Source organism: Sorex araneus, chromosome 2, assembly GCF_027595985.1.
Source record: "Sorex araneus isolate mSorAra2 chromosome 2, mSorAra2.pri, whole genome shotgun sequence".
NCBI classification, from domain to species: Eukaryota; Metazoa; Chordata; class Mammalia; order Eulipotyphla; family Soricidae; genus Sorex; species Sorex araneus.
In genome coordinates, this window is record NC_073303.1 from 370,273,646 (window position 1) to 370,299,348 (window position 25,703).

Sequence of the window (25,703 nt, forward strand, 5' to 3'; positions counted from 1 at the left end):
AACTACCGTGGCATGGAAACAGCATAGATCCTCACCATGAGAAATGGATGAATAAAAGATCCCTGAATCCTCAATAAAGATATCCACATACATAATCTTTCCGATAAAGAATTCAGAGATGAAATGGTGAAGATGTTTAATGAGCTTAGAGAAAAAGTGGAACAGACATCCAATAATTTACAGGAGAATATGAAAGAAACAGTGTAATGGACAGCAAACAAAATAAAGCAGGAAATGAGAGCAGATATAAGAAAACTAAAAACAGAAGTGTTATTAATAAAAAATATTGGTAGATGAAATAAGTCAGTGGGTACCCACAACAGTAGAATGACAACAGCCAAAGACAGAATCAGTGAGCTTAAAGATAGTGACAAAAAGCATTCAGGCAAGAGCAGAAGATGAAAAAAAGTCCTTAAAATTGTTCCAGGGCAGGAGAGAGACATATGGGATGAATTCAAGAGGAACAACATAAGAATCATCAGAGTACCAGAGGGACAGGGAGGCAACCCCAATGAGGTAGTAACAGTTAAAGACATCATGCTGAAAAGTGCCCAGAGCTGGAGAATGCAGACATCCAGATCCAAGAAGCCTGAAGGGCACAGCTAAAAGAGACCCTAATAAAAAGACTCCAAGACATATCCTAATCAGCATGACAAATATCATAGGTAGAATCACAGTACTGCAAGCACCAAGAACAAAGAAGGAAATTACATACAAAGAAACATCCCTTAGATTTACAGCCGACATCAGATGAAACCCTCTGGGTCCAAAGACAGTGGTGGGATATAATGAAAAAACTCAATGAAATCAAGCCTCACCAAGAATACTTTACCCGACTAGACTCTCATTCAGATTTGAAGGAATGGTGCATAGCTTCATGGATAAACAGCAGCTCAGGAACTTCATAGACTCAAATCCAACTTTCTTTTTTTGGGGGGGGCGGTCACACTTGGCAATGCACGGGGGTTACTCCTGGCTCTGCACTCAGGAATCACCCCTGGCAGTGCTCAGAGGACCATATGGGATACTGATAATCGAACCCAGGTTGGCCGCATGCAAGGCAAACGCCCTACCCGCTATACTACAGCCCCGCAAAGCCAACTTTAAAAGAAGGCTGAAGGGACTACGGTAAGGCAAGACAAACCCCACAAACACAACAAACTACAGAAAGATGGCATAAAACCCCATGACAGTAATCTCTCTCAATGCCAATGGTCTACACGCACAATTAAGAGACACAGAGTGGCAAAAAGGATTAAAAAATACTGAATTCAACATCCTCTTGCCTACAAGAAACACACCTGAACAGTCAGAGCAAACACAGAGCCAGCCAAGAACAAACACAACGAACCAGTAAACAGGGAAATTTCTTCTGAACTAGGGTGTCGAGGTGACCGTACACAGTGATCTATCCTTTCAAACATCCAGGACAATAGTCTGGGAGGCACACCTTCACCCCTAGCTATTCGCCTTTGAAAAGAGACTTTATAGACAAGAGAAACCGGTAAATGTTCTTTTGTTAATAGAGTATTTAAGGGTAATCATAGCACAGAAGTCTCTGAGCACGCCCAGCCATCAAGAGCAAAACCCCCCTGTTAGATGAGCTGCTGTCTGGGCATTCTGAACTGTCCCTTGGGTCTCAGGGGGAACAGCATTTGCATATGACATTGGTGAAGTCACTGGAATGTGACACTCCACCTCTCTCTTGGCCTAGTCCTCATTGCACCTTGAATATTCTGACACTACATTGTTCTCGCTCAGAATTAGAGTCCAAAATGCTCTCTGAGAATCCTGCCTATATTTTTCATAAAATATGTTTGATATCATCCTCAACAAAGCTTATCCCATTCCTGGATGCCTCAGGGACAGAGAATAGAGCGTTTCCTTCACTATGTCGCATCTCAGGAGTCAGGGAAAGAAAATAGTTCCTGAGACAAAATGCTTCCTTTTGGGGTGGGGAAGATGGATCAAATGCGGGAGCACATGCCTGGTGTGTTCAAGGCCCCGAGTTCAATCCCTGCACTGCATGGTCCTTCCGCCAACCCACCACACACCAGTAGGGACTGTGGAGCGCCCACTCATCCATCAGGACCAACACTGCAGTGTTTGGTTCCGATTTTAAAAATATTGCAATCGGTGAGATAGTCAGGGGATAAGACACCTTGCCCACAGCTAACTCACTGGATTCCTGGCACCACCTATGGGTCTTGGAGCACTGCCAGGAGAGATTTCCGAGTAGAGTCAGGAGTATGTCCTATACCTATATAGACAAGTGTGGCCCAAACACCAGGAATCCAAACCAAATTAATCCAAACCATTAAAATATGCATTTTATCTGGTATTTAAACACCAATAATTTGTGGTCCTAGCCAGATGTGTATATGTAGTATATACTATATTATATTTTATTTTTAAATGTCTAATACAATACATAAGTATAAAAGTGCACTTAGTTATATAAAAACCCATGGCACTGAAGGTTTTGTTTCTTCTTTTCTTTATCTCTTGGGTCACTGTGATGACCTAGATGTGTTAACGATGTGTACGTTATATGCCAGTTTGCTCACTCTCAGCTTCCGTGTATAAATTAACTCACTTCTCAGTGTGAGGGAAAAGGACTTGTGCAATCAAAGTCTGCGGAGACAGGAGGAGCTTCTGTGGGTGCTGAGAACTGAGTTGAAGGAGTACTACAGACAGCTCTGGGTTCACCACACAGGACTTTGGCCAACCGCAAGACAAGGTAAAGATGCAAAGCACTGAATTGCCCTTTCTTTGAGATGCTTTTTATAATTGGTGATGACTTTTCTTGAAGGAGAAGATATTTCATTGCCCTCCCTGGAATAAAATAGTGAGAAGTGCAATGTGTTGGGAATCGTGGCAGAAAGGCACACATTTCAAACAAGATAATGTCCTTCTTAGCAATTTGTAATCATTCAACAGTCTGTAGTGTTTGAGGTTAGGAACTTAATGACAGACAGTTTGCAAGTGAACTCTGTTAAGCAGTCAGTGATAACCAAAGGAGAAACAGGCTTTTTGATGTCACAAGTGACATCATCTTTTTCTAGATCATGTCTCTTGAAATGAAGGGTCAGCTGCTGGATGGGGAATCAGGAATATGGGTTTTTATTCTTTGTTGGGTGATTTCTAAGTTGGTCGAAGTGAGTAAGTTATAGAATCCCTGTAGGCTCATTTTAACCTCCCCATTTATAGGTTTAATTTTGGGACTTAATACATTCTCAAATATATGACATTTTTTGAAGTAAAACAGATTTTATCTGGAGGGTTCTGAACGGAAGGAGCGAGAGAAAATGGCAGAGAGTGGAGAGTAAGAGAGACAGAGGAAGTGGGCTTCTCCAAGGGTGGGGAGCGCCCCTACACACATCCCAGCATTGGATAGGAAAGCATAAAAGTACACATCTCAAAAGGGGAGGTGTGGGCGACACATGTGCTCAGGAACTGCATGTACTCCACCATGTGGGCGCAAGCAGCACATAAGTGGGCAGCATATATGCTCAAATCTATGACTCTTCATTGAGTTAAATCTAGATTTTTCTGAAGGGGCAGGGAGATAATACAGAGAGATACATCTGATATTAGAGGCTTTATATTCAATTCCCATATCAGATACTGCAATAACCTTGTCAGGTATCTCTTTCTATTCCTATTTCTAAATACAGGAATTTGTAAATTTATATGATAAATACAGACCCAGTAGTCAAACATATCCAATACTTGCATAGCCGAAGGCAAAGTTCATATTGTAACTCATTTGAATTACATCTTCTTTTCCTTGTAACTGGTACAAAACATCTATGCAAAATTTTAGAATCTTATTTGTTATATAAAACTTTAATTGTATGTCTTTTTCTACAGGAAAAAACACATACTTATCTTTAAAAAAATAAGGTACAAAAACCAGAGTGATATACAGTGGGGTAGGGCGTTTGCCTTGCATTTGGCTATAGCAGGTTCAATCTTTGGTATTTCATATGGTTCTCCAAGTACCACCAAAAGTAATTCTTTAGTGCAGAGTCAGTAATAACCCCTGAGAATCTCTGGGTATGACCCTAAAAGACTATATATATACATACATATATACACACATAAATATATGTGTGTATGTGTGTATATATGTATGAGTGTGTATGTATATATGTTTACACACATAATGGCAGCCAATGCTACACAGACAAAAATACTAAAATGAGTCAATATTTAAAGATATACTCAGGGCTAAATTTATTTCAATGCAACAGATTTTAATACAATGAGGATATAAAATATCTCCAATGGAGATTTTGTCTGTGCTTTGGGAACCTCTATGGAGGCAGTTGGACTATCAACTCTTCAGTGAGTCCAAACGTGCCAAGGGTAAAATTTACTCTCAATATTATCACAAAATCTAGTTTATTTGGTCTTATTAAATATCTATTTTTATCAATATATGTTTGATAACTTATTTAGTGAAGCTTTAGGAAGAATTAAAGTTTGATTTGAAAGATGTATGTTATAAGGAAGACTCAAGGCTGGATGCTTCTATATGTCTCTTCACCAGAGAAAGCATGTTTCTTGGGTTTATTTTGGACAGAACTTAAATGGCCTGATACTGTCAGAGGATATTTGCTGATTTTAGGGTAGCCTTGTGAGCTGCCTGGGCTCAGTTTCCTGAATAGTTGTGTTGAGGGCTAGGGAAAAATTTGTCTCACAAACTTTGTAAAGTAGGTCCAGGTCCTTAAATCTATGTATGGTTTCTTGTGAACTTGACCTTCTTCTCACACTCCCTTCCACAGCCCCCCCTCCTCCCTCCACACCGATTTCCATATCTGGGATATGTCAGGTGATAGGCAATAGATAAGCACTGTCGAAGAGGTAAGATTTCTGGCCCCTGTGAAGTGCCCACTCACCCAGCCCTTTACTGTAGCTAGCTCTTCTCTGCACAGTAATTCTCAAAGCGATTTTTTTGTAGCACCAAACCTCTAGGCTTGGAAAAAGCGCTGTTGGGCTCTGGGTTTTGGCAAGACATTATATAAATTAAACACTTTAGATGAAAGAACTATGGCTATTCTATGTCTATCCTCACCTCAAACTAGCAACTTCAAGGTTTATTTTGGTTTGTTTTGAAAGCCTTACCGTGGGGAGTATACCTTCCCGCTTCTAAAATATGCAGGTGGGTCACACATTTTTCTAGGAAACTGATTTTCCTGAGTCTGAGATGTAACATTTGCATCAGAAGCAGTTGCATGGAATATCACTGTAATTTCAATATCTTTTGGAAGCTCTTTAATGTACCTGAAGTGCAAGCTCCAAGAGCAGTACAGTCACCAGATACCCAGTTCTACAGTCTGCTGTTTCCCAAACCCTCAATAATGCAAGCTGAGCCACGATAGAGTTAGACTAGAAAGGTTCTCAAGGGTGCAACGCGTACTTCAGGGGACACTTGTGCACCTGGGTACTAACTAGGTTCTCAATTTTACTCTATGGATAGCTGTATCATTCTTTTTTAAAACTTAAGAAAAAGGATTGAGATTATTTGGTTTATAATAATGTTAGTAGTGGTTTCTCATGCACATACCTCCAACACTGCATCCATCAGCCATGTACCCATTCCCGTCCATCAAGCACTCCAATGGTCCTCCCTGTTAATGCTCCCCACCAACTCAGTTGTGTGGATTAGTTCTCCTGTTATATTTCCTTTGGACCTTTGTTGCTACCTTGTTGTGTATCTTTAAGTCCCAGTGAGAGAGATTATGATGCATCTGTATCTTTCCTAATGGCTTTATTCAGCATGATACCTTCTAGTTCCGTCCATGTGGCTGCGAATTGCATAACTTTGTTCTTTCTTAGAACTGTATCATACTCCATTGTGTATATACATCACAACTTCCTGATCCATTCATTTGTATTTGGGCATTTGGGTTGTTTCCAGTTTGGCTATTGTACAAATGCAGTGATAAACATAGATGTGCATATATCCCTTCAATGAATGGTTTTGTATTTGGGGGATAAAGTTGGCTCATTCTTAAGGAGGCATTCAGTCTTAGGGGATCCCACCTGAGGAATCAACATATTTTTGTGAATGAGTCTTTAAATTTCGCATCCTGAGTCTTCCAAATCCTGATCCCTGGTATCATAGAATCTATAGGATCTATTCAAAATAATAAATCACCTAGTGTCTATATAGACTCTCCCCAAATAGTAGTTTTGAGGAGGGGGAGCCACACCAACCAGAAGGAGAGATGCAGAGCAAGGTTACATAATATTTGGGGGCATACTACCTAACCGTCAATCATCAAGTCAAAGGAGAAATGCTGAAGTTGACTCAACTATCCTGTCTTCACACCTCCAGACAATACTAGAGGGATGGACTCACTCAGTGCCGTAAATGCACAGTTCTGCTTTGACGTCTTTAAAGAGATGAACCAGGACCACACGGTGGAGAATCTCTTCCTTGCGCCCTTAAGTCTCCTCTCCGCCCTGGCAGTGATCCTCCTGGGAGCCAGAGGTGACAGTGCCTCTCAGATGGAAAAGGTACGTTACAAAAGCACGTTCAGCCACATCTAAAAGACTAGGGCTTCCCAGCTCCATTATGTTATGGAGAGTTCACAGCCACCCAACTCTGTTACCTACCATATTGCTTTCTCAATAAAAGATGTGGAGGATCAGATTTTGTTCATTGCTGTCTTTGGAGGGGTAGGGACGAAGATGATTGATCTTTTAAACAGGGACCCATTCAATATGGCCTGCTGACCCAGAGCAGGACTGCCCGCCTCCAGCCCTACCTTTGTTCTCCAGAATTTCCCAGGATCTCTTGCTGTTAAGTCAGCAACCCAAAAATCTTTCCCAATGCCAGACTTTCTTTCTTTTGCTTTGGGGTCACACCCTGTGATACTCAAGAATTACCCCCTGGCTCTGCACTCAGGAATCACTCCCAGCAGTGCTTGGGGGACCATATGAAATGGCAGGAATCAAACCTGGGTTGGCCATATGCAAGGCAAGAGCATTATCTGCTGTACTATCCCTCTGTGCCCCCCAATGCTAGAACCTTTAATATTCTCCCAGAGGAGGGGTCCTCATTAAGAGTCTACTCTGGTGCCTACACTTCACCCCACATGTTCCAAGGTCAATCATGGAACACAAGTTTTTTTTTTTTTTTTAAACATGGAGAAATTTATTTGCTCCAGCAAATTGAAACAAAGGAAAGGGAGAGATCTCAAACTCGAGCCTGTTCACAGTGTCGTGTCGGGGGAAGGCTCCTTTCAGCTGGAGAGGAGGAAATGCAAATGAGTTATTGATCAACTGGGGCAGCCAAGAGTGGGAATTGGTAGTAGTTAGTCATAGTCACAGGACTTGGTTTCTCCAAACTTTGGCATGTCTTGAAAGTGGTTGATCCTACATTTTCTCTTTCTTCTGTCACACAACCATGTCCTAAGAACAAACTCAAACTGAATTTAAAAGGCCATAGAGATAGTCGAGTGGGTAGGGAGCTGGCCTTGCACATGGCCAACCCATATGGTCCTTTGAGCTGACCAGCAGTGACCCCTGAGCACAGAGCCAGGAGTAAGCCCTGAGAAACTTCAAGTGCGGCTCCCCTGCCCTCCAAAAAAATAAATAAAAGAGAAGGACGAACCATGGTTCCATTTTACTTGGTTTCTGTTGTCACAGGATAGAGAAATACAGTCCAGAAAAATGGTGATGATGATTTGAACATGAGGGAAAACAGGGTAAGGGAAACTACAGGGGCTTTGGAGAGTCTAACATTTTCTCAAACAAAACTCTTAGTTAAGTGAGCTAAAAACAGTCTGTTGTAAGATGCAGCCAGATCACTCAGGTCAGACAACATAATAAAAGAAGTATTCTGGATCATGCCAAGTTATGTCTGGCAATAAGCAAATGCTCAGTTCCTTCAGCGACCTGCATTTGGGAAGATTTGGGAAATGATTTTTGACTCAGTGACTGTTGCTTAAATAGACAAACAATTATCCAGCACGTAGGAATATTTTGGGAGGATTTGTAATCTGTGTAATTGCACTTCTGAGAAGATCACAAGGGCTTTTACTCAACCAATAATTGTGGTGTCTGGAAGAAATGTTTCTTAGTAGGACTTTTTCAGCCTGCCTTAAGCCTCTCTCTGCTTATTGCAAGGAAAATGGTGAACTAGTGAAGCACTTTCTACCCGGACAGGACTGGGGAGAAAATGAGTTTGAAAATGCTGAAGTCAAATTTGAAATGCTGGAGTCAAATTCTGAATGTATTGGTTGACTTTGATATCTCCACTTAGCTTTTTTGGGTAGAACACTAGTAATTTTAAGGAGTAAGCTTCAAAGAAAGCTGTAACAGTGAATAGATTGCTTTCTTTGTTTCCAAAACTACCATCCCCAAAGCAGAGAAAATACTTGTTCAGACACACGAGGTGCTTCTACAAGTTAGCCCTCTTGCACAACCCTTTTTCTGGGCACAGTGTTCTACTTTGTATTTCTTTGGCATTTTTATTGATATGATATTGCATTGTGATATTATAGCTAATTTAATATGTTTTTAATTTAATCACCATGACATATACAGTTACAAAGTTGTTCATGATTGAGTTTTATTAATTCTCCCTCTTTCTTTCTCTCTCTCTTATTTTAGACAACGCCGTTTGAAATAGTGTTAGGAAAAGGGTATCATGCATATCACTTTACCTCCCTCGGCACTCATTTTGTGTCCAGAGTGATCATTTCCTACTATCATTGTCATTAGTGTTCCCTTCTCTGTCCTAACTGGCTTCTCTCCTTGCTTTGGTGTCCAGCTCCCTACCATGGACCAGTCATCCTGGCCCTTGTTTCTACTGTCTTTGGGTGTTATGCACATACTGTGCTTAAAAAATCATTATTATTCTTTTGTTTTTTTTCCTTTTTGGGTCACACCCAGCGATGCACAGGGGTTACTCCTTGCTGTACACTCAGGAATTACTCCTGGCGGTGCTCAGGGGACCATATGGGATGCTGGAACTCAAACCCGGGTTGGCCGCGTGCAAGGCAAAACCCTACCCGCTGTACTATTGCTCCAGCCCCTAAAGTTATTATTATTATTTTATCTGTTTCAGATGAAAAGCAAACCAGTGGGGAGGACAGAACTGGCCCCATCTGTCCTGCAGGCAGGCCTCTGTCCCTGTGGTTCTACTCACTGGCCCCTTCTTTTCACTCCCTTCTTGAGGATTCCTACTTGGTCTTAATGGTATAATTTAGACTCAAGAAAAATTAAATTTAGAAGCTCTTATCTTATTTCCCTGCATAGGTCCCAAGTGAAACTTGTCCGTGATAGGAGCTCAGGAAGACCAAGAGGTAGGGAGGGAGACACAGAGGGGTGACGCCTTTGAAGGCAGCTGAGATGAGAACTTGGAGTCATCCTGCAGCTGCTTCAGGGGGAGAGGAGAGGGCTGACAGGGCTCCAGCCCACTTCAGAGACGCAGCCGAGACCAAGGCCAGCAGAATCCTTTATTGCCTCTCTCCTCATGGCTCTCTGCCAGGACATTCAAATACTGAAGGAAAAGCTGAGAAATCCAGCAAATCACGCATAGGCCTGACAAAGCTTCTGATGGCGATGATGACTGACTGAAGGAGGGGTGTCTCCATGCTGAGTCCCCACGGGATCAACAGTCTCAGAGCTTGAAAGGACCCTGAGATTCAATTCCCACTTTCTGTTCCTCAGCTGCCATGATGGACTCTAATTAGGCAGAACGTAAAGATGTGTGGTAAAATATTGACATTCACCCAGTCTGTTTTGGAAAGTTCTTCCTTGCCTTATGCCAAAGTCTATCTTTGCACAACCGTGGCTCATTGATCATTTCCCAGTTCTTAAAAGATACCTTCAAATTAAACCCTATTTCCTGTGTATTTTAAAAGTTGTATCATCCCTGAACCCACGTCCTCCTTATCATCTCTCCACGCCATGCACTGATGCTTTAAGTATTTGAAGAGAGCTGCAATATTTTATTTCCGCTGTTCTCTGATGAAGGTCATAGAGAAATACAGTAACAGTTAAGTCAATAAGAAATAGTAACTCAGTGGAGAGAAGCTATTGTGATCTCCAGGGAATTCTATGAGGATTGAATTATACAGAGTTCGTGAAAATAGTTCAAAATAATCATCCATTCTATAATACACATTATTTCTTTTTAAAAATAATTAAAAGATGTGTTGAGTCACTGTGACTCACAACGTTATTCGTGACTGTGTTTCAGGCATACAACATCAGTCCCTTTACCTGTGTTCCCTTCTCTCCACCAATGTCACCAATGTCTCTTCCAAGCCCTGCTTGCCTCTGTACAGACACCTCCCCCCATTTCTTTTGGGGGTCTTTGGTTTGCAATGCTATTAGTGATGGGATATCATCTTTCTCAGTGAACAACAGATGATACAAAGGTCCATTGATCACCTCAATTATTCTATGTTGACAAATATTTATGGACTCCTATTATATTTCTTCTACAGTGGGGGTCTTCCGACTTTTTCAGTATGAGGCCCCGTGATGCTGTGCTTCTTGGACCCTTCCCAAGGATCACTCAGACTGTGTCTAGCATGATGTGGAGTCAGGAGCTAGAACCAGTGTTTGCCTCCTGCCAGGCGTGTGCCCTCACCATGGTGCTATTTCTGCAGCCCTCTACAATGTCTTAGAAATGGAAATGTAGACACAGGCATCATTCACTGATAATACAAATGAGTAAGCTAGGTTGATTTTTAAGCATCCTTTAGAGTGTTCATCTTCCATTCTATCAAAGACTTATAAAGAAAAATCAAATTCATATAAGAGTGTTACAGGCAGGAAGACAAGGGGCCCTGGGTGACACATGTGGGCAAGCAATGCCTGAAACCTAAACCATCCCGAAGGCATGGAGACCTTTGGCACTACAGATCCATCTCAGGAACCTGGAAAGCCACTGAGATACAGAATTCCAGGCCCGAGCAGTGATGGATTCTGGATGTCTGCACCCCTGTGAGGAGACGCTCCACCCCTGGAGCACAGGCTATACACAGAAGGTCAGAAGACCAGCAGATGCTTCAATCTCTTCCCTTGGCAACCGCAGACTGGGGGAGGCAATTTGGGAAAAGTCAGATAACTGAGCTGAGCAGAGGAAGAGGCTCTCACGGGCTGGCTTGGGTCTCCCCTCCTGCCATGCGCACCCCTGCTTGGGATGAATCCTGGCGCTCTCCACACTGGAGAAACTCGTGTTCTCTCTGAGAATATCTCTAAATATACCTTTCTTCTTACCTCCCATTATTTCCCCAATAAGCTTGTTTTTCTTCACTACTTGTCTTCTCCTGAAAGTCTTTTCTGTGAGGGAAAGGCGAAGGACCCAAATGGCCTGGGTAAGATTTAGGACTGACTTTCCTTTCCTGCACAGAGCCATTCCTTGCTCGCTCTAGCACGTGCCTGTGGCTTCCCGGGAAATCAGGTGGCAGGGATCATCTGTCACTCCACGCAGAACAAGGGGGTGTCAGGTGCAGCTCAACAGGGTCGGTACCTGCAGGGCAAGGGCAGACTTTTGTCCATCCTGAACCTCCCAGACACTACCCCGGATGACATAAGTCAAAGGTAGATTTCCTCCTCCCTGCTGCCACCTCTCTTCTCCCCACTTCACATAAACTACCCGGGAACCCTGCTGCTCCGCTGGTGGGGGTCGAGTCTCCCCCCCCCCACCACAGCAGGAGTTAATAGCCACACCTTACGTCCAGCACTCAGATTCTCACGTAAGCGCATGAAACATACTTATCAAATTCACCTTTCTCTTTGAAATAATATCCCTCTTCTCCCCAGAATGACAGGCAAAGCTAATAAACTGAGACGAGAAAGGTGGGCAAGTAATAGATGGTTCATAAAAATGTAAGAGGTTTCCATTTACAGCAAGCAAATGATTTCCTGTATCACCGTCTATCTGCAGAAGTGGTATTTGAATAGCTTTTGAAAATAGTTGTTTGCTTTTCATTGTAGGCACTTCACTTGAAGGACTTTGTAATGACTGCAAATTCAACCAACACAAAGGTAAATGTAGTTGTACTTTGCTCTTATTATTATGAGCATATTTGGTTCCCTAAGGACTAAAAATTCAATACAATTAAGCAGGGGAGTTTTTCTCCTAGATATTCTTGAAGTCTATAAATGCATACAAACTCCTGCAGCTGCTATTTTTAAAATTTATATATATATATATATTTTAAGTGAACACTGTGAGATCTAGTTACAAAATTTTCATGATTGAGTTTCAGTCATAGAATTCTTAAACACCCATCCCTCCACCAGTGTATATTTTCCACCACCAAAGTCTCCAGTATCCCTCCTGCCACCCCCACCTCACCCCACCCCTGCCCCTATGGCAGACAATTTCCTTCTTATTCTCTTTTGGGCATTATGGTTTGCAATACAGGGACTGAGAAGATTTGATCCTTTATCTACTTTCAGCACACATCTCCCATCCCGAGCGATCCCTTCAACCATGATTGGACAATATAGCTCAGCAAAAGGCATACATTTTAATTAATTCAAGTGGTTGAATGGTCTTCAAAGTATTAGTAAACCTGAGAGTCACTTGATCTTTATTTTTAAATATGTATAGCTGTCATGCTCACTTTAATATGTATAGCTGTCGTGCTCACTTTCAAGTGCTTTCTAACTTCAACTTAGTGTGCACAAGACACAGAGGTCCACACGGGCATTTCTGCGCTCCTCTCCGAGATCAACCAGGCCAGCCACAGCCGGTTCCACATGGCGAGTGGAATGTTTGCAGGAGAAGCCCATCCTTTCCTCCCGGTGAGTGAAACTTGCGTGTTTCCACAAGTAAGGCAGAAGTCTTCCCTTCTTGTTCTTTGTTAAATTTGTTCTAGTGCCATCTGTGCTATTGAAAACGTAGGAAAGTAGAAGGGAGATTTATTTAGATAGACAGATCCTGCATGGAAATGATACAATATATTTTGGGCTCGCATTATATTTTGAGGGAAACTGGGGACACTGGTGGTGGGAAATGTGCACTGGTGAAAGGAAGGGTGTTGGAACACTGTATGGCTGAAACCCAATCAAGAACAACTCTGTAACTGTATATTTCATGGTGATTAAAAGAAAGTATAGAAGTGTTTGGGATTTTGATTTCCAGATGCTAATTTGTCAGAGTCAAGTTTCATACACCCCAAATATTATATAGAAAGCATACATTTTACACTGTGTATGATTAAAATCGATCGCAACATTGGCAATATTTTGGTAATAAAAGAGAAACTGATATCCTGAATCCCAGATTGGGGATCCCTTATTATTCTAAGTCTAATTGCCATAATTGAACAGTTATGGATATAAGGTATAGTCTCAGGAACTGAAAAGAAAATGCCTTTGCTAATTATATTTATCTCTATCAAGCATGACAAATGTGTACATTTTTATTACTTGGCACCTAATCCAGTAAAGCAGTGTTTTATATAATTATTTATTTACCTGTATTTCAATACTATGTATGGTCTAAACGAAAAATTGAAATATTTTTCCTCTGTCATTTTTCCCCCTCTGCTCACTTCATAGAAATATTTAGACTGTATTGAACAATTATACAACTTGAAACCTGAAAATTTGGATTTCAAAAATAATTTAGAAAAGTCCAGATTGTATATTAACTCATGGATTGAAAAGAAAACAAAAGGTAAGAAATTTGTGCTTTCTCTCTCTTCTCTCCTCTTCCATCTTTTACTTCATTTAACGGGGCATAAACTACATTCAGGGAAATGCTCAGGTATTAAAAACTGTAGGTGGACAGTTCTGATAAGAGCATATCATGTCATAAACCATTGCCATTACCTTGATAGATCTCATGTCTGTTTCCAAGCACCCATATTTTTTATTCTATTATTAATGTTGCCTCATCTAAAATCCAAATAAATGGAGTAATATGGTATGTACCAATGTCGATAGCACCTTCATTTATCTGTTTCTTCAATAGGCATTTGTTTACTTCTAGTATGGGAATATTAGAAATAAAATGGTTATAAAGATTGTTGTAAAAATCGTGTTCTCTACATATTTTTTCCAGTTCTTTTGTATAAACACCTAACAGAATTATAAGTTCTAGACTAGAATAAACTTTTTTCACTTTGTTTTGTCTTTGGACTATACCTGGAGCTACTTAAGAGACCATATGTGGTGCCATGTAAAAAACTAAAGCACGCCAAGGGGCGTGTGCACTCACGGGTTCTCCAGGCGGCTGTGTCTCACCACCCGTGTTCAGTGCTCTGGAACTGCTGTGTATGGGCTGGATCGGGACGGCCGTTGGCCAAGGACCGGCAAGGGAAGAACGAGGACCAAGCTGGTTGCTGATTAGTTATCGTTTATTCAATCTTCCATCTTTCTCATCTCCCGCACTCCCAGCTCTGTCCTCTCTCTGCATCAACTCCAGCCTCTCTCCCTTCTCTAGTCTCTCCCTCCTACTTGTCTCTCCCACCTTGCCCTCTAGGCTACACCCAGCCTGGTAGCAAAATCAACATAAGAAAGCCCTTCCTGAGGGCAGGGCATTCCAAAGCCCTTCCTGACTCTTAAGGTGTTTTTCCTTTCCTTAGTCCAAACACTTATTAACATCTTAATACTAGTTATTTTTGTATGGACATAGCAAGAGATACATTGAGGCTTGCAAGGCAGCTCTCCTGGCAACATCTTGCCACAGACTCAGACCACAGCACTCAGGCCAGATTAATCATTCCTTACCCTAGCAGGGTCCAAATCTAGTTATCACTGTTTGGATCATGACAACATTTGTCCATGATCAAGCTCTTATAGTTAAGCATCAGGCACTCTGGCCAGGCCCATCTTGATGCCAGGGTAGCACACAACTCATCGCTTAGCATAGCATTTGCTAAGTCTTCCTGTGTCCATACAAAAAGGACATAAACTATGCAAAGGATTCAAGGAGAAGAGAAAAACAATATTTACAAGCCAACAGAACACTAAGAAAGAAGCTACAAATAAACAAAGAGGAATGGGAGCACTGTAATGGGAGTAACCCAATAAACCTAAACTACCTGAGGCAATGTTATCCTACAGTGCCATATACTGAACCAGAGTGGCTGAGTGCCAGGCAAAGACCTTAACCCTTGTACTGTCTCTACAATTCCAATATTTAACTTTTTTTTTTCTTTTTGGGTCACACTCAGCGATACTCAGGGGTTACTCCTGGCTCTCCACTCAGGAATTACTCCTGGCGGTGCTTGGGGGACCACAGGGGATGCTAGACATTGAACCCGGGTCGGCCTCATGCAAGGCAAATGCCCTACTTGCTGTACTATCACTCCTGTCCTATATTTAACTTTTAAGAAACTACCACATAGTTTTCCAAAGTGGTCAAACTACTTTACATTATCATCAGCAATATAAGAACATTCTAGTTAGTCAAAAATCTTCTTATTTTTTGGTGTTGTAAGTATTTGGCACTTACATGTGTGGTAAAAGGTAAAATTAATTCACATTTCTCCTATGATTAATGACATTGAGAATCTTGTTTTCAATTGTCTGCTGGGCCCTGCCATACCTTTATTGATGACTTGTCTCTCCCAGTTATTTGTTCCTTTTCCAGTTGGTTTGCTTTCCTTTTATAACTGAGTGGCAGGAATTCTTTATATATTCTAGATTCCAATATTTTTGAGTTCATATTTTGAAATGAGTTCATTTGTCAGTTACTCACAGTTTCTAGTAGTCTGTATCCTGTGTATTCATTCCTCAAACTTAATTTTTGATAATTCAAAAATTTATTATATCAACATTTTTATGGTGTACTTTCAGTATACTCTCTAAAAATGTTTGCTTATTCTATGATTTCAAAGATAATCTTTTCTGCTTTCCTCTAATAGATTTAATGCTTTAGTGTTTACATTTAGTTTATGATCCATTTCAAATAAGCTTATTATTACTATTTTTTTAGGCCACACCTGGCTGTGTTCAGGGCTTACTCCTGGCTCAGTGCTCAGGGATCACTACTAGCAGGGCTCAGGGAATCTTATGCAGTGTTGGGGATGGGACCTGGGTTTACTATTTACAAGGTCAAAGACTTATCTGCTGTACTATGTCTCCGATCCCTCAAATAGACATTTAGATAGGATATGAAAAAGGGTGACATTCTTTTTTGAGATGGAAAATCAGAAATTCTACAGCTATGTATTGAGATATAAAGACATGTCTTTAATATTTTATATCTGCAATATTTTCATAAATGAAAATCTATGATTCAAGATTAATTTGACTCATGGGAGGTAAGGATACATAGAAAGCAGAAAATCTTCTGTTCCAGTTATGTTTGATTTTATTTCAGTTTTTGTTTTGTTTGGCCACACCTAGTGGTGTTCAGGGCTTTTTTTCTGACTCTGCTTTCAGGAATTACTCCTAGAGGTACTCAGGGGACCATATGGGATGCCAGGGTTTGAAAATCATTGCTGAGTAATAGTTATATGCAAACCATCAAGCCAGCTATCTGTTATTTTCTGTATAGGGCGTACTACTAGAAATATGTCACAAAACCAAGTGATAATAGTTAATGTGTTAGTTAGCTATAAACTGCCTCTTAACTGGGTAGCTTAATTGTTCTATAAATTAATCAGGCATGCTGACTTCAACTGCACACCTTTCACATTTGTTTTTCTGAAATTGTTAAATAGTTAAATAGTGGTAATAAATATTCTTGCAATACTTAGTCTATCACACCATGTTCTGTGCGTTTTACATTTCTTATCTCACTTTATCCTCCAAAGACATTATAAGTTAGGTACTATTATCATTTTACTGAAGAATCAATGAAACCTAGAAAGTGTAAATAAGCCAACCAAGGTTTCACTCTAGTAAGTGGTAGAATTTAAGCTCTGAATCTGAGCTCTATTACATGCACTCAATTCTAGGCCATCTTGCCCAATAAAGAGGATGTATATGATATAAGATAATTTTTCACTAATGGAAATATTTTCACATCAGCTGTATAACAGCTACTTCCATTTAAAAATGAATAAAAATTTGAAAATAGTTCCATTCTTATCAAAATGCTTTTATTGAATATACAATGCTGTAATTAACAGCTTGTATAGATAAATGGATTTTTCTCTTGGTTTTAGGGGCCTCACGGAGAAGGACTTGATGCTCATGGGTGGTGGTCCGCCAGAGACCACCTGGGGCTGGTGATCAGACCCAGGGCTCCTGCATGAAACACACACTCCAGCCCTCTCACCCGGCACTCCGGTCCCAGATGATTTTCAATAACTCTCCTTATAAACGCAAACTTTCAAATACGTGTCTATCTTTCGGATATCCTTATCTAATATTCTCTGTACTGGGGTGGTTTGCCAGGTTCTCAGGTGCAGGACAGCTGGTTAAAGAGAAAATATTTTTTGTCTCTTTTTGAAAAAATTTGTAATAATTCGCAAATTCCTTTTTACCAAAAATGTCCTATTAAAGATGCAGTTTGGGTTCGCTCTTCAAGCCTGTGTTACCCTCGAACATTTATATCTCACTTGCTTGTCTGTATGTTTCTTTGCTTGTTCATTTCCACTCTGGAGAAGACAGTGTTCCGTGTTCTCTCTCAAACATGTGCTTCTTTCTTTGTCTTCCCTCACATCTTTCTAAATAAGTTTCAAAGAAACTTTCTTAGTTCACTAAAAGCAAGCAAACAAACAAAAAAAACCAAACCCACAAAACAACTTTTAAAACTACAGTTTATTCTGTCATCCTGGTCATAATATCAATTCCTAATACCAGAAAATTAAATGCTGAAAATTAAACCACTAAATCATATCCCTAGCCCCATTCTGGACATATAGTGACATATTTTTTACTTCATATACTACTGAATAGCATGAGTATATTTCCATACTTATCTTCCATGTCTTGCCTATTTCTATCCTATGTTCATTTTTCCAAAGAGTTGCTTAATCCCTTGTTAATTTGTTCAGAACACATTGCACATATATGTATATTTATATTAAATATGAAAAGACTTTTTATAAATTTGTTATATAAAATTAACTTTGAGTTTATTTTTGCCAGACACATTTAAATTTTGATTGCTATACATAACTATTTTTGATTCTACAACTTCTAGATGTCCAGAATTGCTAAAAACAAAATTCCTGTATATAATAGGATTATACACGTTAAAGTATATGCACAAAAATCTTGCCTTTTTCTAGAATATTTTTTTTCTTTTTCTAGAATATTTTAATTGTCTTTTTATATTTTTGTTCCATCAGAAATCCAAATTATTATCAGGGCAAGATTTTATTTTTACCAAACGGGGAGAAACAAAGACATATTAAAAGTATTGAATTCAATAATAAAGCAAGACAAGTAAATTTCATTAACAATTTTGTATGTTGCTGTAAATTAGATTAAATACTCTAGTTTCTTCTGCATCTATATTGTTCATTTGTTGAAGAATTATAAATAAATGATGCCCAAGAGCATTTTTTGTTTGTTTTCTATGTTATTGTTGCTTAACTGAAGACCAGTGACTGTGGCTTAGACCAATTCAAAGATAGATTATAAATAGTAGTAAAATCATATTCTATGGCTGATCAGGTATGTGCTTGCTATATTTTTCTTCCTCAAGGTGAAATCAAAGACATCTTGGCTCCCAGCAGCCTTACCTCCTCAGACCAGTTGGTGCTGGTTAGTACTTTCTCCTTCAGAGGGAACTCAGAGTATGCATTTCAGAAAGAACACACCAAAGTAATGGCTTTCAGGTTCAATGAGGTAATCTCTCCAATTTGTTCTCTTAAATGTAATTCTTTAAAAGGTTTCCCTTCAAGTATGAAAAATTATTTCTGATTTTAGGTAAGCAAATTAAAGTCAAGTTCCTAGTTAAATTTTGTACTCATTGAAGTACAGATGTAGATTTACAATACAGTTAGTTGATTGATAAATGTTTCTTTTAAATTCCCTATAGTGCTTCTATCCTTATTTTGAAAGCAGAGATGTCATTATTAGCACAATTTTAAAATTAAAATGGATGTATAATGTAGAGACTTTGAAAAGGTTGGACTTAGTTTTGGGTCTTGGGTTAAGCTTGCATCACTAGTAATTCAGTGAATGCAAGTTGGAAATGAAGTCAGTTGCTAGGAAGTGACTCAGAGAGACACTCTGGAAGTAGCAGGTGTGTCATTTGCCATTTGTAAAGTGCATGTATCTTTGTGAAGCAAAGCAAATTAGTGAATAAGATTGGCCGTCATATAGAAGGTTCTCGGTTCTTGTAGGCTGTGCTTCAACCATTCTGTTTCCCCAGCTTTTCTTCTTAGAACGCCCAAAGTAGTTTACATATTAGGCGAAAACTAAAATAAGACTTCTCATTTAAAAGGTAAAAATGAGTCTAAAATTTATGAAGCCCCTCAACTATTTACTAAGTTTACTTTATCAAATATACTATCAGTAGTGAAATGATGGATTAATTTCAAATTGGTCATAGGCAAGTATAAAAATAAGAACTATGCTCCTTAATAAAAATGATTAATGTAAAGAAAATAAATAGTGAATAATGTTAAAGATCAAACTTCTTCAGTGTAATGCTTTAGAAACATCTGGAAAAATCTAGTACATCCTGCCAGAGACTATTACCAGCAGATGTTGAGGTTGTAAAACAAAGTGAAATGATGCAGATTTTTATGACCACTTTACAAAATGCCAATTTTTAGGGTCACATTTTGAAGATTCTGATTTATAAGAAATGTTTGAGCATTTGTACTTTTAATAATCCTTCTAGGTGTTTCCAAGGACCAGGAAAATGGCAGAAGGAACACACTACAGGGATATGGGTGTAAATTTTATTCTGAGAGTGATACTAGGAGTAAGCCTACCCTAAAGCTAACAGAGTTGCTCGAGGAAACAATAAATCAGAATCTCAATTTCACAAAACACCTGGACTATTTGGTTTATGTTATGTTAACTAGCATTAAGAAGAGAAAAACCAAGTATGGTTATAGACATAAATGAATTTCCATAAAGTTGCCACACTATGTGAAATTCTCTTGACATCTTGTTATATTGTTAGCTCTTTTGTAATTGCATTATAATCTGCTTTTTTGGTTCAGATTAACCAAGATTTTATTTTATATGCAATGGAGCGATTTTTAAATTATGTTTTATAAAACCCATTTGACTTTAAAGAACAGTTATCCTGATAAGCTATGATGGTGCCTATTTTCCAACTCTTTGAAGTGAATCAATTGCTTCTGGGCATCTATACAATTGAATGAAAATAATGTATTGAGAGACAAATGCTTCAGTATCTACTTTTCTAAACTACCTTTCCCCTTAAGTCATCAGAATAATGACCAGAGATAGCTGTGAAAAGACAAACTTGGTTTTGCCACTCACTGTGCATAAATTTTGAGGATACATATAACTGCTCACTCCTGTGCCTTCAACGGAAACATGTCAAGGCTTTGTTGTTTAACTGTTCTTACTTTTTCTATAGTACCAAAGCAAACCGGTGCAGATGATGCAGCTGTGTGGGCACTTTAAACTGGGCTTCATAGAGGAGACTCGGGCCCAGGTCCTTGAGATACCCAACGCCCAGGATGACCTGCGGATGATCATTATCCTGCCCCATGAGGAATTCAACTTGGGACAGGTGATCCACTGAGATTCTGCAGTACAATTGCAACAGCAGGCCCTATGCATGAGGATTTAAAATAACTGTAAACACTGCTATTTAGCGCAGTTATGCACCCCATAAAGTATTAAGCAGAATGGCTCCCTATAAAGCAAACACGTCACTGATGCTTCTACTAATGTTCCAGGCTGTTAAAGACCTGCCTTTTGTATTTAGTCTTTATTGGGATGTTTTGCCTTGGTGCATATATATTAGCACTGTAGCACTGTCATACTGTTGTTCATCAATTTGCGCAAGCGGGCACCAGTAACGTCTCCATTGTGAGACTTGTTGTTACTGGTTTTGGCATATCAAATATGCCACAGGTAGCTTGCCAGGCTCTTCCGTGTGGGTGGGATACTCTCAGTAGCTTGCTGGGCTCTCTGAGAGGAACAGAGGAATTGAATCTGGGTTAGCCACGTGCAAGGCAAACGCCCTACCCGTTGTGCTATTGCTCCAGTTCTACATACATATTAACATATGTAAAACACTTTGACAGGGTTGGAGCAACAGCACAGCAGCTAGGGCATTTGCCTTGCATGCGGCTGACCTGGGTTCAATTCCCAGCATCCCATATGGTCCCCTAAGTACTTCCAGGAGCAATTCCTGAGTGCATGAGCCAGGAGTAACATCACAGGCTGTGTGACTCAAAAAGCAAAAAAAAAAAAAAAAAAAAAAAAAGAAAAGAAAAGAAAAAAAAACACTTTGACAGCTTTTCTGATAATATAACACACTGACAACTCTTTTGAACGTGTTGTGGACAAACTCAATCAATTTCCACCAACAGTCAAGGGCAAACCATGCAGATTCAAAACTCCAGTCTTTTCCCTTGGCTTTTTATTTCCTGGTCCTTTCCTTTGAGCCCCAATGAGGAGATAATCTCCTCATCGGCCACCCCCCAGAACTTACGGCTGCTTCTCCCAAAAGGGAGCATAAAATGAGGCCCTCATAACCAGGCCATTGGAGTCCACACCAGGGGTGCCTCGGGGGTGGTGGGTGAAAGCTCTCCCTGCCTCAAGGGACCCAGCTCCAGCAGCCAACCTCCACTTCCCCACCGGAGCCACGCTCTAGCCTCACATGTGAGTGAACATATTCCTGGACTGTGCGGCCGCAAAGTGGCCACATGATGCATTATCATAAATATATATATATATATATATATATATATATATATATGCCTCTCAGAGAGCCCAGCAAGCTACCGAGACTATCCCATCCGCATGGAAGAGCCTGACAAGATCCCTGTGGTGTATTCAATATGCCAAATACAATAACAATGACAGATCTCATTCCCCTGACCCTGAAAAAAGCCTCCTATTGTTGGGATAGATGAGTAAGGAGAAGCTGCTAAAATCTCAAGGCTGGGACGGATGGAGACATTACTGGTGCCCGCTTGAGTAAATCTATGAACAATGGGATGACAGTGATACCGTGATACAGTTTCTTTGAGCCCCATGAGGACACTCATGTCTCATATCATGATCGTGGGTTCCTGCTCTTGGTAGTCTTGCAGATCTATTCTCAGTCTCTTTCTTGGAATCTTTCCTCAACCCTTTTCCACCTTTACTTATTCAGTGTTCTCTGTTATACTTGTTTCTTCAGGCAGACTTCTCATTGTCCTCTTGATCTTCTTTGTCTTTAGCTATAAGGACTGTCATTAGCCTCATGAGGCAACATAGCAGGCTCTGGTAACCACTGGCAGGAAGAATGTTGAAAACCAAGTTATTCCATAGTAGCTCAACCTTCACAGCAATGAATTGCCTGTTCTCTGGCTTCTTAGTCTATCCTGTTTGGTGTTCAAATATCTTAGACTCACTAAGTAAAAGGATGAAAATAAAAATTTCACAGAGACATAAATCTACTTAAAAGTAACAACTATATTGCAACTATAATATAAAATAAGAGATGGAAAAGGGTAGAGGATGACAGGATTGTGGATGTCAATTTCATATAGGATGAGAAAGTAAAGCCTCTCTGATAAAGGTGAGTGATTGCCCTTACTAGAATTGATAGTTATATTGTTATTAGTTTTCTTTATTATCATTGGCTGTGAAGGGACATTGATCTGTAGGTGGTGAACACAGAGTCTGAGTGTAGTTTTGACACAAAATCACCTTAGGGTCATGGAAGAGTCATGCTTGTTATCTTAATTTGTCCACATCCTAAACAAGTTAGTAGGCAAGATACAGCATTCCTTTCAGCTCTTAAATTTAATGATTATAGCCGGAGCAATAACATAGCAAGTAGGGTTCTTGCTTTGCAAGCGGCCTACCTAGGTTTGATTCCCAGCATCCCATATGGTCCTCTGAACACTGCCAAGAGTAATTCCTGAGTGCAAATCCAGGAGTAATCACTGTGCATCGCTGGGTGTGACCCAAAAAGAAAAAAAATGATCAATGAAAAGGCACCACATAATATAATAAATATAATTACATTATCACCTCAGTGGCATATATAACATAATTGACCCTAATGATAAAAATGAGACATGTTGGGGTTTGGAGAGATGGTTCAGTAGGTAAGACATTTGTCTAACATATGGCTGAGAGTTTCCTGCCCACATGGGACAGCCTTGCAAGCTTCCCATGGTGTATTCATATGCAAAATCCAGTAACAAGCTGGATCTCATTCCCGTAACCCTGAAGAGCCCCCAGTGCAACATCGTTGGGAAGGCCACGTCCAGATGGACTTCTAAGATCTCAGGGAAAGGACGAAATGAGATGTTACTGGGCCTGCCCGAGAAATCGGTGATTAATGGGATTTCGTGATCGTGATTGTGATGGCTGCATGTAGTCCCCTGTGCACCGCCAGGATTGATTTCCAAGGAAGAAGCCAGAAGTAGCCCCGAGAGCTCTGGATGTGACCAAGCTCCTGCTTTTCCTCCTCAAAATGAGAAATTTCACCAAACGATGTCATCCATCTGTAGAAGACAGAGAATAAAAACAGGGGAACAGGATCGGACAGTGACAAGTTCCTGCACTTGGAATACAAACTTGATTAATAAGCAGTGGGGGAAGGAGTGGAAACAGAATCAATTAGAAATGACATAGGGATATTGGTGGAGGATTTTGGGAACTTTGCTGGTGGTGGGGAGGAATGTCGCTTCACTCTATTATAGCCATGTTACTTAGACTATAACAATATTAGAAAATAAAAATTAAAAATACAATATCCCCCAAACAGAGACACTTTAAGAATAATGTTAAGATTTCTGGTAAGTGGGCAAAGGCTGAAATGATCACAGTTTTCTGAACAAACTGAAGGAGTAAAAAGAGGGATTAATTGTTTTTATGGTCCATTGATTTCCTCCTGTTGAAATACGTGGCATTCATTCAGCATTATGAATGAAGGAGTCCTCCCTGGTCCCTTCCAGGAAGTTGGCATTTGGTGAATGTCAGTTCCAGCTAGTGGTGTCTTCTGCTTGGAGTTCATTGGAGGGGGTTTGATCCCCCTTTCTTGTACTTTAAATAAGTCATGGAACATGTGAATCTTCTTCCATAAGAATAACTAGAATGACAAACCGGAAATGGTGTCAGATGGCGAATGGATGAGTAAAAGGACAATGATCTAGGGAGCATGTTGGTTGCATTAAAATACTCAGAGGCGACATGGAAGAAAGAATTGACTAACATTGTGTGAATCCTAGAGGGAGAATTAAAACTGGTAAGAGGAAATTAGAGGGAAGCAGATTTAAGGTTAAATGAATGGGGCTTCTCCCCCTTCAAACTGATTGGTAAAACTCTGCAAATCTGGAGCAAAACTGTTTCTTAAAGATGTAGAGCAGGGAAGCCAGGATTCAGGCAGATGCTGACTGGTGTTACAAACATTAACACAGACTCTTGCAATCTCTTGTTTCAGATTTAAGAGGATTTGTTTCTAGAAATTTACTTTGATATAAATCCAGTCTCTGGATGGACTGACTGATGAGAATTTTGGCTTAAGATGTGGGATAGAGAGTTATATTGGTCAGTCCAGAATGATGTACATTGTTAGAACTGTAGAATTCCAGGTTACAAAGAAGTCTATCCTGTGCTCAGTCGAAAACTGGTAGGCACTTACAGGAAGGTACAATCACAACACAGCCCAATACTTCATAAAGGGATCAGAGAAGGAAGAAAGCTGCCAATACCCCACATCTATTTAGTTCTTCATTGTTGATGTGTTAATGCTCTGCTGACCTGGTTGCTGTCTCTTGACATAGCTTACAGGCTACAAACATGCCTACTGAGCTTACAATTTTTGCACATGATGCATGTTCGGCTCAGAGAAAATGTGCTATCTAAAATGGCAGTGGATAGATTTATCTATTGATAACTTCTCATTCAAAGCTTTTAGATTTATTTACGTTTGTGTTTTGCTTTTTTTTTGGGGGGGGGGCTACTCTTATGGTGCTCAAGGCTGATTTCTGGCTTGGTGCTTAGGACTCACTTGTGGAAGAGCCCCAGGGAGCATAGGAGATGTGGTGACAAACTGAGCTGGGTGCACAGCAAGCACCCCATTCCTACTATTTCTTCACTCCTCCCCACTAAACTCTTCTGTTATTTCACATTTTACTATAACTTCTGGGTTTCAGATGAAGCTAATTTGCTTCATGTTTTCTTTCCCACAGATTACTAGAGAAATCTCTTATGAGAAACTGCAAAACTGGGCAGGTGCAGGCAAGATGAAAGGCACAGCCATGGTACTGCACATGCCCCAGCTCCGACTGGAGGAACATCACGAAGATCTGTCCTTCATCCTGGAAGCTTTAGGAATGACAGACATCTTTGACAGTGCAAAGGCAGACTTGTCTGGCATCACTTCTGCAGGAGGGCTCGCGGTGTCCAAGATAATCCAGAAGGTCAAGCTAGACCTTACTGCAGGGAACTCAGAGTTTGATTTTACCAATCAGACGAGCCCAGCGGAAGCTCCTGAAATCATCAAGGTGGATCGTCCTTTCCTCTTCTTTATCCAACACAAGCAAACGGAAACGGTTCTTTTTTATGGGAGAGTCACCTCCCCTGAAGGAAAGGATTGAATTAGTTCTCAAAAAATTTTATGACGATTCAAATTAGGTGAATTTTATGAGCAT

At 40.2% G+C, this 25,703-nt stretch overlaps 1 protein-coding gene across 1 annotated transcript; it reads left to right on the forward strand.

Annotated features, from left to right (window-relative positions):
• Window positions 1-6,360: 6,360 nt before the first annotated feature.
• LOC101545280 (ovalbumin-like) lies at window positions 6,361-25,649 on the forward strand. Its single transcript, XM_012934259.2, has 7 exons — window positions 6,361-6,528; window positions 11,971-12,021; window positions 12,661-12,786; window positions 13,546-13,663; window positions 18,596-18,738; window positions 20,456-20,611; window positions 25,242-25,649. Exons 1-7 carry the CDS (start codon window positions 6,361-6,363, stop codon window positions 25,647-25,649), a joined length of 1,170 nt encoding a protein of 389 aa, XP_012789713.2.
• The last annotated feature ends 54 nt before the right edge of the window (window positions 25,650-25,703 follow it).

Bases quoted from the DNA above. Each gene is read 5' to 3' on its own strand.
- LOC101545280 (XM_012934259.2), top strand. From the start codon at position 6,361: ATGGACTCACTCAGTGCCGTAAATGCACAGTTCTGCTTTGACGTCTTT. The intron at 13,664-18,595 runs GTAAGAAATTTG...TTCTTCCTCAAG, and splicing joins GATTGAAAAGAAAACAAAAG to GTGAAATCAAAGACATCTTG. The intron at 18,739-20,455 runs GTAATCTCTCCA...CTTTTTCTATAG, and splicing joins TGGCTTTCAGGTTCAATGAG to TACCAAAGCAAACCGGTGCA.